General features: G+C 33.5%; 1 protein-coding gene across 3 annotated transcripts in view; it reads left to right on the top strand.

The window, feature by feature from the left end:
• hwt (SH2 domain-containing adapter heavyweight) overlaps positions 1-15,747 on the top strand; it is a 221,008-nt gene that overhangs the window by 190,258 nt on the left and 15,003 nt on the right. For all 3 annotated transcript variants that reach the window (XM_074122204.1, XM_074122203.1, XM_074122205.1), the window contains exon 3: positions 6,878-7,004. In XM_074122204.1, coding sequence (XP_073978305.1) covers positions 6,878-7,004 — 127 coding nt within the window. The remainder of the gene's footprint in view (positions 1-6,877; positions 7,005-15,747) is intronic.

Below are 15,747 nucleotides of genomic sequence, written 5' to 3'. Positions count from 1 at the left end.
CGCACCACATACAGATAGATACGTTTGGGTCTTGTTTGCGGACAATACACTTGAATTATTTATTATATGTCAAATGTAATATCAGTTTTAAGCAGTATTATGAGGAATTTTATATCAATGCTCCAACAGAAATTAATACGTTTCCGATATTTTGCATTGTTTAAGAAGGTGCAATTTCAAGTATTTTAGTGAATTGAAATGAAATAAAACCTTTCAATGGAGATTAAGTAAACATATCGCAAATTTTAATGGCCATATTTCTCTTTAATACATTGATGTATCTGGCTTCTTCCTAATACAATATTATCTAATATCAATTTGAAATGGCAACAGTACAATACTTTAGTATATAATTTGTCCCATTTATGAATACTCTCGAATTCTGTTGAACTTTAAAGTGATTGGGAAATATTGATTGTCTTTATACACATTGCAATCGAATTAACAAAATGGAAAATTAACTCCAATACTCGCACTTACGCCAGTAAATAACGCCAACTCTTAGTGGATGGTGCTACCTGAAGATGTAGAGCGTCCTTGCAGTTATAATGATAGATGGTTTTGCTTTTCTATTGGCCAAAGAGTTTGGCCCACCAGTGCCTACTAAATCACTTCTAGGGTAACGTGAGACACTAGTCATATGCTCACTCTAACCTGGGTGCTAGATCAGATAATTCTCGGGGACAACGCAAAGAGAATATAAAAAATTTGGCAACAAGTTTCCTTCTTAGAGGAAGTCAAAATTGTTTTTAATTTTCATAATTTGTATTATTACTTTTCTGAACAAAGATGTTTTTTCATGCAACTTTAGGAACTGCTTTTGATATGAGCGTCTTTGATTTCTGTTTATTGAGTATGGAAGTTTGTAGAGTTGCTAAGATAGGCAATACCACTAAACAGATATTTTATTGTAAATAATTCGTTTTTTTTTTTAAATTAAAATATTTAATATAGATTAAAATAAAAACTAATTACATTGTAATAAGGGGGTCTACAAAGATGACAGATAAGAGTGGAAGTGAGATTCTGCTTAACATTCAGATGTGGTACATATTGGGAGAGAATGGAGCAGGCAGGTCGATGTGACTGCCCCCTAATGGCTTTACCAAACATTAGTGCAGCTTCCTCCTTTTTCATATATCGTTAAAACACACACAGGAGAAGGAAGTCTGGAGAAAGAGCAAGTCTAATGCAATGGCTCTCATCATCTGACTCCTAAGTCAGAGACTATTGTCTCTCACACAATAAGAAGGAGATCTGTAGAACTAGATACAGAGATAATCGCTTGTCCCCAGAGAGTAGTTCTCATTTGAATAAAGAAAATTATTCCCTCGGCCAGCGTAATAAAAAAAAGAAGCAGATAAAAGGAAAGTTACTTCGTGCATCTTAATTTTGTAGCCATTCAATGAACTTAATTCTTTTTATGCAAAATGAGTTCTTTTCTCAAGAAGTCATACTCCCTGGCTTGGCAATATTCTTATAAATGCGGTTTTATGTAGGAAGTAAGCAGCCTCCAGAGGCATTCCAAATAAACTCTCATCACATCCATTGTGAGAGATAGAAATATGTACCTTATTCCTTATTTTTATAAAGTAATTTATTTTAAATAATTATTTCATTTTTCACATTATTATTAACACAAATATTATTTACCAAAATATTTTAAATTTACGTTATTAATGTAAATTAATGCATGGAAATAAGATTTCTGAAGGTTGAAAAAGAATAATGGGGTTAAAGGAAAGTAGTGCTGCACGAGACCGAGACGAGGCGAGACTTTATGCAGTCTCGATCTCGGTCTCGGTCGCTCAAGTCTCGGTCTCGGTCTTTTGAATTTTTGTTTAAGTATGAAAAGCGGTTTGCTATTAATAATCTTTTCAAAAAATGTTATTATTTTCTAATAATTATTTTAATATATTTATTGGTAATGAAAATGTGTGTAAAAGAAGACAACTACTTACACTTCAATGCATCATATATTACTATTACTGTTATATATCTTTATATAATTTCAAAAAGATGTTAAAAACGCGCCAAATGAAAGACCCAAATAACATATCTGCCTGCTATAACAAGTCGATTCGTGAAATAAAAAATACACCTCCCAACAAACTTCCCGCTCCATTAGTTATGGCTGTTGGTGAAGATAAAGAATCTGATGATTCACCTTTTGACGACGACGACGACTGCATCAATATTTTTGCACCATTTGCTCAAAAATCAGCAAATATCACCGAAGCATGGAAGACAGAAATAATTAATTACACCAAATTAGACCAAGCACCAGTAGACGTTGACATTTTAGAATGGTGGAAAACACTTGAGAATTCCTTCAAAAATTTGTCTAGAATGGCAAAAGATATTTTTAGTATCTGTGCAACTTCAGTGCCATCGGAAAGATTATTTTCGCAAGGTGCGATGATAATGGCCAATAGAAGATCTTCTCTAACTTCTGACTCAGTAAAAGCTCTTTTATGTATCAATGCTTGGGCAAAGTGTATCTTAAAAACGAAAATTTGTGGCAATATTTTTTAGGTGCATAGATAGTCTTTTTTTTCAAATTCACTAATTCCAAAATTCTAAAATATAATTCAAATAATATCAATGTTCAAAGTATTAGATTATTAATAGTGAAATTTATGAAATTGAATGAATGAATGATATGAATAGTGAAATTTAGTGAATTTATGTAAAAATTATGTAATTCGAAGGGGGCCGCCACGGTAGCCGAGCGGTGCGAGACCTGCGAAGCTAATGTGTGTTGTGGTACTGGGTTCGATTCCCGGTCTTAGGCCTTGGATTTTATTTAATGGTTAATATGAGAAATTTACAGTAAAGTATGTTTGCTAGTCGTCTCCGTCCGCGACACCTAATTGGTAGTTGGACGTAAAGCCCCGCCTGAAAAAATAGGCGATTACTTTACTTTGCTTACTTATGTAATTCGAAGTCAAATAGATGTAGTAATATTGAACATATATAATAAAATCGTATCTTTTAATAATTAATTCAATACCCGTAATGATTATTTATTAATAAAGAACACAATTTTATAATTTTGTAGCTAAAAATTAATATTTGAAAAATTAATATTCGGTACCGAGACCGAGACCGAGACCGAGACCGAGACCGAGACCAAGATTTGTCTCGTTTCTCGTGCAGCACTAAAGGAAAGTTAGGCGGCGCTCAAAATCCTGACCTCCTGTAAAAGTAAAATCAAAAGCTCCATTGTTTGGAAGAGTCCATCTGGCTAGAAAATGTTTTTTAATAAACAAAGAATGGTAAAAAAGTAAATGATTAACAATGAATTTAAAATTCACTCAATACTTAACTCTATTCAAAATAACTCCCATTAATACGAGTATAGTTATACAACAGAACATCTTTCGATGGAAGATTCTGTAGTTTATGATGTTGAAGCCTGTCTATCAGTTAAGAAGTTTATTGACGGTGAGCAACTCAGAGTAAAGAAAAAAGGCTTCGAGGCGAACAGATATAAAAGGTAATTTATAACAAAAAGCTGAAGACTAAAAAACAAAAGCGACGAAATAACAATTAAGAAGGAATTTTTTTTTTTTTAATTTAAGGCGCGTCAACATCTAAGGTTATTGGCGCCCGGAGCTTTTTTCAGTGCACTGCCGGCCTCCGGACAGTGTTCTCTCGTTACAGACAATACTGTCCATCACCAGACAGTGAGCTGTAAAAAGCTCCTAGGAAGAGAAAACCTAAGGGTCAGCAGCTGGATTCGAACCCGGGACCTCCGCGTGGAGTCCAGTATGCTAACCTCATAGCTAATCCCATTAAGAAGGAAGAAAACTAAGAAGTAACAAAAACAGTGAGGACAAAATAAAATAAAATTAAAACAAAAATGAAAACAAATACAGATGATAAAGTTGGATGAATGCTTGGAGAACGAAGTCAGAGAAGAAGATGACAAAATAAATGCAAAAATTTATTCTGAAGAAAAGAAAAACTGAAAAGTACAGCATCTATAGAAGGAAACAGTAACAAAGTTGAAAGGGAGGTTGAGGAAATGATGCTGTCAAAGAAGGCCTCGAGGCCAAAATTGATGGTAAGGCAATGAAGAATGCAAGTGAGTCTACTAAATTCCAGCTATATCTGTCTGAAACCCGAAGAAGAACCTGTGGCCTGGGAAATATAATAATAGCAGAACTTTTAATTTATGTATTTGTTAAAATTTGTCCCAGAAACATTTATTTGAGCAATTCAAGCAATTAACGTAAATTGTTTTTATAACTATAATGTTTATGGTTTTTATGATTTATTTCTAAAACTTAATTCAGTTGTTAAACAAATTGAAAATCCCTTATAGCTAAGATTTTTTTAGATTATTTAAGATGTGTTCTTAAATTTTTATTTATTAAAACTGTCCGGTAGGACAGTTGTATGAGGGTTGTTCGTTGATGCAAGAAAAAGCGAAAAAACACCCAACTTTGACAATTTTTCGCCATAAAAGATAAAATTCCCAATTTTTCTTTAAAATAAAGAGCGCATCCTCGTTTTTAAAAGTACTTTTTGTGCAACAACCTAGATCAAATAGATTTCGAGATTATAAGAAATATGTAGTTAATATCTTAGAAGCCTAATACTTGATTTGTTTAAAGAATGCTCTTCTTGTTTCCCTTTTCTCCCACCACATAAACTTGGATAAAACTGTAGCCCTAAATCTTAAAGTAATCTCCCTATGTAAAAGCTTTAGAATTAATAGAGAAAGTGTGGTAATCCCTTCGGTTATTATTATAAGGAATAGAAAGAGAGGCAAAGATGTGACGCCGAGTGTTTGAACAGAGGGGAAAAACGTTTTGCAATTCAAAGAGATAAAACACAAGATTTATATTATGTTTATTACAGCGTTCGGTATCTAGGTGTAAAACCTTGGTGTGGCGACGATGACGTCAGATGTTCGGTGCAAGAGGCAAGAGTGGTTGCCATCGAGAGCCCACATTGCTTGCATGCCTATCTCCCCTGCGCAACCCCAAAATGTTTAATTTGAATTCCGCAGCGGGCTGGTAATGTTAGCCAGAATCTGTGCACTCTTCGTACTGGACTCTCACCTCGGCACAGTGTTCTGGCTCGCCGCCAACGTTATCGTTTCTTGTTATGACAATGAACTCCACACCATGTAAATGTTATCCAGCAATTGGCCTTTCACAACAATATCGCAATGCATTGATCGCTTCCAATATATTGGGTGACTTTGACACATTATGTTGCTAAGGATCTCCCTAAGGGGACTATATTTATGCGATATGAAACAATCGAACTACTATAGTTCTAGTAGTTCGCCGTAGATTTGATTTTCAGGTTACTAAATTTTTTTTTTAAATCTACATTAGTCCTTAAAATTGATAGCTAAGTGCAGCTAATGCCACTGGGGATCACTTGGTAATGCCTCTGCGAGCTTGACTTCAGTTTTCCCGGACGAGGTTTATGCTATTGTTTGTTGTGTTTCGGATGAGCGGGCTCACAACACCTCCTGGTAGTAAAGGGTTTGCATGTGTCCAGGTTACATTGAAGGTGTTGTTTTCATCTACAGACTAGTGTTAAAATATGAGACTGGAAGAGCTAGCTTCTGTTTAAGACGTTCTTTTAATGTGGGAGCCAGGTCATTTGGGGATTTTGTGTATGAGTTAGGCTAGCCAGATCGTAGCGTTACACCACCCTGAACCAGCTACAAAGGCACCTCGGCGTGGACATTTCCCTGAATAGCGAAAACTGAAGGGTAAGGGGTTGAGGCACTTCTTCAATCCATTCATCTCTATAATCCTGAACTGTTAACTGAAAATATTAGGAAATCTATGAAACCAGTATATTATTAGCAACAAATTTATTTAATGTCGTAGCAAAATGTATTCCTCATTTATACAGACAATACAATCCAATCCCCTCTTTGAGGTCCGCTAATTCAGAAAACGTGGTGTTCAGATGGTTCTGTTTGGTATCTTGTTTGTTACATATCAACGAAAACAAAAACTGCATTAAGCTAAATCTTTATTTTTCGATATGGTTTCACTAGGAGATCTGGCTGCAACACAGATGCATACATTTTTACTTTTAACGTACTATTCTAAAAAATAAATGAAAATACAAAAAATTTAAAGGCTCACGAAGCAAATAACCATATTTTTTCAGACGGTTTTTTGCCATTTACAGAATCGTATATAATCGTATATAATAAGTTATTAACATTGTTTCATTTTGACAGATGAATGTTTTTTTTTATTATTCGTACACAATATAGCTTTTTGCATGAACACATCATGCTCCACTCTTCGTCTAGAAACATACACCTGTCATTATAGAAGGGTATACCAATCGATCATCTTGACAATCTTGTTACTGCTGATACCAAGTATCAATTATTTTGAAATTTATCATAGCTAGTTGTAAGTTTATTACTTAAGATTAATGAGAACTTATTTGAACATTTTTTACATTCTCTCACTATAGTTGGTGTATGTTACGATAATGGTGAAAACTTTAAAAACCAACAACAATTAAAAGAGAAATTTTTACTGAGGTTACTTCTTTAAGGGCAGAACTGTCAGTCGCAATGCTTCAATTAGAAGTACGACAAACTCTTTCAGGTTTTTCGTTAAAGTTTGCTAACATGCTGATAAGTGGGTAAGCATGTAGGTTTTGGGAAATCAGTCATAGTGATTAGAGTCAAATTTAAAGTAGCAATTTTAAGGACTGTGGCGTAATTTTCTTTCTACTTGTAAATACATTTTATTTTACTTATTATTTTTAGGCAAACCTTTCTTATTTAGTTTGCTTTCTTATTACAATATTTTCCCAAACATGTAGAATATCTGTGAATATATGTATTTATAACATCACCACTTCCTTTGTCGTCCAGGTGGAAGTTGTAGAAGTGTACTGCGATCCACGAGACTCCAAAGCCTATCTAGAACCAGGTCAGGAAGCAACCGACAAATTATATACAACTCCAGACAAAGAATATACACATCCTTACCATAATTCAGGTGAGTTACAACTTTCATTATTTCTGGATTTTGTTTTAGATTTCGAATTTGATTGTTGAAAATAATGAAGCACGAAACGAAGTATCGGTAACTATTTTTTTTTTTTTTTTTTTGCTTCGAGATGTGTTTGCGTCATAGTACAATTTTTCACAATTATGTGCTGACTAGAGACAGATTTTGAGATTTCCTGAAAATACTAAAGTTGATGAACTTGTTTGTATTTTTGTTTCCACTTTGATGATAATATCCCTAACACCAGAGAATTTATTGTTTCAAGTTCCAAAGCATTTTACAGGTATTCGTTCATTTAGGGCTACTTAAAGTAAATTTATTCTTTTCTGGTTAATTTTTAGTCAACTTGTGGAATAAACTTTAGTGTGTTCAGTGAAGTTTACATCTTTCCAGCTTTCCTGATTTCATTTACATTATTTGAACACACTTTCTGCCATACCAGAAAATACTTACTAAGATTATATTTACTTCTTGAGTAAAGATTTGTGAATATAAAAGCAACTTATAGTTAGTCAACAGTCGACTCAGCTGAATCCTTTTAAGTTCATTACAGCAATTACAATTTTAGTTGATAATTTTCAATGGCTTCGTTTACGCTCTTTTTCTTACATTTAAATGCATCTCTTGACTGATCTCTTACTTGTTTTGTTTCATGCTGCTTTAGAACTATAACCTTTTCGTGTCTCTCATTTCCGTAACTCCCATGAGCTTTTCATTTGGTGCAGTGGCGATTGTTGGCAAAATTATCAACGCTCTTTTTGCATTTACCGTACTGATTACTCTTTGAAATTTTAATAAATAAACTGTACAATCAATCGATACCGATCTCATTTTTGAGATAAATTAAAACTGATTATCGTGCAATGTCAGCGTGCCGATTCGTTGATTTTATCTCTCATATTACGTTTTTTTTTATTCAATTTCTAATTGGTTTCGGAAATTCATCCATCATTAGAGGTGGATGAGTAGTATTAAGAAATATATAGATAAATTGTACAGAATTTTTATTTACAATTTATTTAAAAGAGTGGAAGGCTATCTCTTTAATGGATATATAACTATCCTGCACTGCGGGCACCACTATATATTATCAGATCGCAGATTTATAGAAAACACAAAGGGTGAAGGATAAGCGCTGCAGATAAATGTTCAATGTGGGCAAGAAGGGCTTCTGTAGCAACAGAAAAGTGTCCAAGAAAACCAAAATGTCGGTAAATAGATCTACTTATTTACAGATCTACCACATTCAGTTACTCGTTAAATAAGAAACTAAACGCGAGTTACAGGGCATTCGTTAGCTATATTTGAGAATGATTGAGAGGTAGTCAACACGAGAAGGGTAGCTAAACGAACTAGTAAGGACCAACTAGATGAGAGCGCAGCCAATAGAAGATAATATACAGAAAAAATACGAAAAGATTTGTTTAACATGAGTTTGGACAGTACGGCAAGAGTGGTGCACGAAACATTGGTTGATACACACGATGGTGAGGTCGGTGTGGACAAGTTAGAAGGATAATGTGATGGAAGCAAGTGATAAGAGTTACATGGAGTGAGTAACTGTAAATTTTGGTACAGAACTGAGAAGCATGGAAGAAGTTCTATAGAAAAGGAACTTCGCACCGATGTTCGGTAAACGAGGTGTACCTAGTTCGATGATGGAGGCGATGACAAAGGACTTGCATTATTTAAACACATATTGTTGAGGTGTGCCCAGTTTATTCTAAAACTAGATTCCTCGTCTTCGGAAGGTCAAATGTCTCCCTACCGGAGATTGTAGCATCTGGTAATCTTAATGAACTTTCTAGGTTTATTCAGTGCACTGGGCGATTGAGTCGTCAAGCTCCCTAGTGTCCTGTTGCTACTTTGTTAGGTTATTATATTAGCATCTGGTAATTTTTAGCCGGATTTGTTTTTAAACCCCGGTATCTCTCATGAGATGAGGGGTGGGCGGGGAACAATGGGCATCAGGATTGCCTGCGTTCCTTCCCCTTTTTTTGGTGGAACCGCCCGTCTTGTACAATCTACAATCTACAAACACATGTATGAGCTAAAAAGAAATGGGCGCCATTATTCTTATTATTATTCTTATCATCATGGCCCATCGGAAAGTTAAAAGAATAAAAAAATCAAATTGAAGCAAAAAATACTAATTGTTCATGTTATTATTGTATTAAAGGGAAGTACAGCCTGATTCAGTTCTTGATCTACTTTGGGGCAGTTTTAGTCCTTGCCAAGACATCTAGTTGAACTTGAATTGGTCACCATAATAGCGAGGTTGTTCTTCAATAAGATTATCTAAGTAGTTGGCTAACTTAGCGACATTATCAGCTTCTCTGTAAAGCTTTGCAGTTCTATTCTGTACAAACTTAGACAATGCCATTGTTTGACTTCCCCTTCAGCTTCAGTATATGCATTCCATAATTCTGAATCACCAATGCTTTACGAACTGGTAGAGTTACCTTAAAAAAAAAAAAATGCAACAAAAATCTCATACTGCAATAACTCTAGTCTAAAATCTAACACCGTGCAGAACTTTCTTAAATTGCAGCAGCAAAAGAAATGAATTAACATCTTTAAAGAAACAACTGTCTACTCTTACTTCATATCTCAATTCTAATAGAAATGCATTACAAGTGTTTGGGCTTGATGTTTTAAGGACGAGATTTGTTAAGATATTTCTCAAAAATAAAAATAAAATGGCAGTGTAGGTAAAAGTAATACAGGTTTTTGGGTTATTAAAACTGTCCGGTAGGACAGTTGTATAAGGGTTGACCATCAAAAACTGCACGAAAAAGCGTAACGTTGAAAAACACCCAACTTTGACAATTTTTTTCTCTTTTTCTATAAAAGATAAAATTCCCAAATTTTCTTTAAATTAAAGGGCAAATCCTCCTTTATGACTGTAATTTTTTTGCATCAACTCATATCTAATAGGTTTTGAGAAATACGTTGCTGAAAATGAGCAAAAACGGCATTTTCAGAAAATGTTCTTGTTCTTGTTCTTCTTGTTGTTCTTGTTGTTCTTGTTGTTACCTTTTTTGTAAACAACGTAGCGCCTAAACGCGCGAACCGATTTTCATGAATGAGGTGTCATTCGATTTGGAATTTTATGTAGATGTGCCTTTTGGGGGTCTCGACGCTGTACATCGAATGGGAGAGGAGTTAGCCCCATGTATGTGAGACCCCCTCCAAAATTATTATTACTAATAACTCTGTAAATCTTAGCCCGATTTTGATAAAATTTGGTAGGATGATAGGGTGAGGGCTTCCCTACGTAACATTAAAGCGACGATCTGCTCTTACCCTTGTAAGGGGAAGTACAGCAATCGTTTCAAATTATCCACACGTGAACCGATTTTCATGAATGATGTGTCATTCGAATCGAAATTTTGTACAGATTTGCACTTTAAAAGCCTGGACGCTGTGCCTCATAAGGAGGGGAGTTCGCCCCACCCAAATAAGGCCCTTTCTAAAACTATTATTACCAATATTTCTATAACGCTTAGTCCGATTTTGATAAAATTCAGCTCGAATAAGTGGTTAAAGCTCCTCTGCGTGGCTGTGAAGTGCTATCATGCTCTTGCACCTACTAAGAGGAAGTACTGCAATCGTTTAAATTATCAATGAGTGAACCGATTTAAATCAATGAATTGTCGTTCGATTAAAAAATCTTTGTCTCTTTGCCTAGAAGTACTGCAATCGCAGTTGTATTTTTCTTACTCCTCTTAAAGGGAAGTACTGAAATCGCAGTTTAATTTTGTTATTTACGTACAAATATCTTCCTATGTTATTCAAAACGCTTTTTTAAAAAAAAAATTGTTATAGAGGATGGCAACTATAATCATTCTTTAAAAAGATCTCTCCAGTGGTAGTTACGGTTCCGACTTAACACCTTATCAGGTTATAATGATAGAAATGCTTATTCCAAATTAAAAAAAAAATCTGTAAAGCAGATATGTAACTTTGCAAAATAGACAAAAAGGAAAATCCATCCAAAAGGTACAAAAATCTCTTTAACAAAAACTTACAGTTTAAAATGTTAAGTATAAGGGTTGATTAAACGCCAAAAGGTACACAAATCAGCAAGCACCCAACATTTCATTAATTCTTCATTAATATTTAAGTAATTTTACTGCATTAATATTCATTAATATTTTTTAGAATTTATTAGATGTCACAGACCCTTATGCTGGCCACTTCATTTATAATATTTTTTTGTTATAATTATGATCAATCACATATACGTACATGCATGTTAAAGTAGAAAAAGACAAAGTTAGAGTCGGCTACTGTCTTGAATTCATCTTACCGAAATATTCGTGAGCACAAATAATACACAGATAATAACAAGTAGATTATTCAACAATTATTGATTTCTCAATTGTAATTTAATTTAGTCCCCCTAATTTTACTTATAGTAAAATACTGGTATAATTAGCTGCCCTAAAAATATGCATATCTTATTCATTTTATATTACATATATACAACATTGTGGGATGAATACCTAGATTGAGAATGTAATTGAAGAAAACTATATTATTTGCGATAAAGCCAGATAATTATTACCTATTATTATAAACGTTTGACTACAACATAAAATAACAATTACTTTAATCGAAGAATGAACTTAAACCAACAATTTTTATTTAAAAATAAAAATAAATAAAATAAACAAAATCATTGATGTATGTTGGTGTAAGCATTTTTTAAAAAAGGTTTTGAATTCTTTAGCCTCATAATTTTTTTTATTTTTTATAACGTTTTTCTTTCTAACCTGTAATCAACAGTTTGATTATTATAAATAACTAGATATTACGTCAATCTACAGTTCTACTTGAACATATATTTTGTAGACGAAAATGGCCAGCATAAGGGTCTGTGACATCTAATAAATTCTAAAAAATATTAATGAATATTAATGCAGTAAAATTACTTAAATATTAATGAAGAATTAATGAAATGTTGGGTACTTGCTGATTTGTGTACCTTTTGGCGTTTAATCAACCCTTATACTTAACATTTTAAACTGTAAGTTTTTGTTAAAGAGTAATCATAGTTTCTCTTATTTCTCATAAAAGCAGGTATTGTACTAGATTGAAATTTCAAATTAATTTGTTATTTTCTTAACTTACTCTAAAATGCGAGTTTTAGTCGAAGTCGACAATACATTTCTTTTCTGAATTCCAGTCCGGTAGCTTTTGTCAAATGCTTGCGATTTTCTTTGAAGCCCTACCTGCAAAATCTGATCTAAAGGTGGCCAAAAGCCTGAATTTGATCAAAATCTGTCAATGAATTGTAAGTTTATTGATTAGTTATTCGTGATGATTTTTTTCGAAAATGAGTTAGTATTAGAATACAATAATACTGTATTACTAATTATCAAATAAGATAACTTTTATTTGGAACAAACTTCTGGACAAGAAATTTACGTGATTATAGGATTTAACTGGGTCGTTTAGCTTCTCATTAAATAGTTATTTCAACAAAAGTCTTGATTAAAGGGGCAAATCAACCATGAGGTTGATGGCACCTGTACAATTAGTTTGTTTCAACTTTGCTGGAAATTTCAGTCAGAGAAGTGTCAAGATGCTTCTAGTGGCGTACCAAATTTTGAACCACAAATTGGTGCAAGAATATACTACACAACTTGATCGTTCTGAACACAACCTTTTAAACTTATAAAGAAGTGACATAGAATAAAAAAAGAAACTAAGAAGTAACCTAAATTTAAAAAAAAAAAACTAATGTATTGTAAAGTCGTTTTACAGCAAAGCAAAGAAAGTTATAAACTTTTAATGACCACATCAACCCAGCAACTTCATTCAACCTAAAAGAACTTCATCAAAGAAACATTTTATAAAATTATTTCAGTAATAACACTGGCAGTGATTTGTAATAGGAAGTAGAGGTCCTCTTCCTGTACAACATCGTTTGCAAACAATTAGTAAAAGAGAGGGGTGTGTAACTTACTGGGTACACTTTAATTGACAACTCGCCTCTTGAAAATCTCGTTACCGGCACTGGTTTGGGGACAGCTCTGCCTTTGGGGGATATTCACCAACCCTCCACCAACTAGCTAACCTTACCCTTAGCCTCAAATCTGCGCAAATTTAATTTAACTCACATTAACTGAGCAGTAATGTCCTCGGTTACGGAGTATATAGCCTCCAGCAAATCTGCATAATCTCTTATGCGTGAGAAATTTTAACTTCCACGTATGAAGTTAGTTGTTGGTATAGTACAGTTTATTTTCAGGATGATCCACCATATTAAGACGTTGTAACTTCATATTTTAATGACTTTTACTGTAAAATTACTATCAAACTGTTTTAAAATTATTTAATAATTTTCTGGGCACTGCTGGTTATTAAAAACTTAAAGCATGAAGATATTAATATGGAGGTAAAAAGAAACATAATAACAGTGTAAGGAGTGAAATAAAATAATAATTTCCCATCCAGATAGGATTGCAATAACATTGCCATGAGTCACTTCACTGTTACATTCTCATCTGAGAATGCACTTAGTTAACCAAGATGACTCAACCTGGGTCCTCCTGTCACAGTTTGCACAATGTAACAGTTGGATTATATTCCGTAAAAGTAACATCAAGTTATGTTCAAGAATATGGGAGAGAAAGAGAGTTATTTATTTCTAGAAACACTCCAGAATTTTCAAGTTGGAAAATACTCTAGAAGTTCCAAGTTTCGAATCATCATTTTTGCGTCGTCTAAAAGTTTGTTTGATCTAAGCAGTGTAAGAATAGTTATTGTTTATTCTTTTATTGTGAAAAAGAACCGGTTAATCTTAAAATAAATGGCGATTCTTTTTATGAGTATTTATTTTGTATAGCTGTGGTCATGCTGTGTGTTGTAGTTAATTGCAACTAATTAAGTCTTTTAAGACATAATTAGTTTGTTCAAACTGGGTGTTTACCTACTTTGAATACGACCCTTTTTTGCTTCCAATTAAGTATCACATTATGGTTTAAGCATTTAAATTTCCCAATTTTTTTATAGATACAATATTTCTAGTTATTTTTAATCGTTCTGGGGCTCCCCGATTGTGGTACCTGGAATTATTGAACCCCAAATGACTGGCGCTCGCAGCACTCCTACATTTAGATTTCTAAGTGAATTAATTTTTTTTCCTAACTGACTACTGGAAAAAATTATTAGCCTTTCTCAAGAATTGGAAGAGACTTTGTCAAATGAATTGCGTAAAAAAATATATTATTAAGCTAACATCGATAAACAAATTTAAATGGCCATCGAAGTTAGATATTGTAAAAGGTAAAAAGAATTAGAAATTAGGAATGACCGATGATAGGTTGAAAAACATAACTTTTAAATTTTTTCAGGCAGATTATTTATCGGAAAATGATATCACCTGATTTGTTGTTTGCCGTTTTATTTGTGACGATTCGTCGTATCAGCAAGTAATATAATAAGTGATGGCCATTAAACTCGTTTTGGTTTAAACCGAAATTTCGCAAGTATCTAAGGTTGTCTTTCGCGTTCTACATCAAACTATTCTAATCTTCCGCTCTCTTAGTCAACAAGAAATAAATGAATACCCCGTTCTTTTATTTTATTTTTGTTTATCCCTAGTCTTTTTAAGTTCCTAGAAGAGGGTGAAAGAGAGGAGCGATTATTATTGTGAATAAAATCTCTTGAGAGAATCGTAATACAAAGAATATGATTTAGTAAAGTATCTTAACAAAGAAGCCATAACCCTTTTAGATTAGTCATCCTTATCGTTTGTAAATCTGTGTTGCTGATGTTTACTTGAAGGGTCTTTCAAAGTAGACACACAGCATTTAGAAGTGAAACATAAGGAAATGTCACTAATTACTAGGAGTTTGAGCATGTAATTCGTGCACTTAAAGGAACAGGTTTAGTGAGGAGAACTTGCCAGCAGCAAATGGCAAGATTCAAGAGTAGCTACAGGGCTATAATTGATGTTTTAGAAGACACTCATTGAGCTGAGTGTGCACCCTGATTCTGAAGGGCTCCGCCCTCTTCCTAACCCTACTTCACTTTATAATTCTCTGAATTCATTCATACTCCATCTCTTTTTATTTATATCGTAACTGTTCAGTTTCAGCTCTTAGACAGTTTTTTCTTTCATACAATTATTATAAAAGAAATTTAAAAAAATATTATGGTCAGAATAGTTATTTAAAAAGAAATAAAAACTGCTTAAAATAATTCGCAAGTTTTACATCTTACAAATTTATTTTCTACTCAGCAAAATTTTAAAATAATGTTTACTTACATCTGGTAGTGGCGTTTGAATAGCAGAAGGAAGTCATCTCTTTTCTCATAACTACCTATAAACATAAAGGGTAGCCTTCATTTGGAAAATGAAAGGTAAAGTACAAGGGAAAAAGCACCGAATTGGCATCCAGTTCGTCTAGATTTCTACTATTTCTGTCTCTGTCACCTACATTTATGGCCAGGGCTAAAATAAACATAAAGTGTAGCCTTCATTTGGAAAATGAAAGGTAAAATACAAGGGAAAAACACCGAATTGGCATCCAGTTCGTCTAGATTTCTACTATTTCTGTCTCTGTCACCTACATTTATGGCCAGGGCTAAAATAAACATAAAGGGTAGCCTTCATTTGGGAAATGAAAGGTAAAATACAAGGGAAAAACACCGAATTGGCTTCCAGTTCGTCTAGATTTCTACTATTTCTGTCTCTGTCACCTACATTTATGGCCAG

The sequence above is a fragment of the Rhodnius prolixus genome, unplaced genomic scaffold, assembly GCF_049639745.1.
Source record: "Rhodnius prolixus isolate KJV_2025 unplaced genomic scaffold, Rpr scaffold_8, whole genome shotgun sequence".
NCBI classification, from domain to species: domain Eukaryota; kingdom Metazoa; phylum Arthropoda; class Insecta; order Hemiptera; family Reduviidae; genus Rhodnius; species Rhodnius prolixus.
This window is presented reverse-complemented; position numbering and strand designations above follow the sequence as displayed.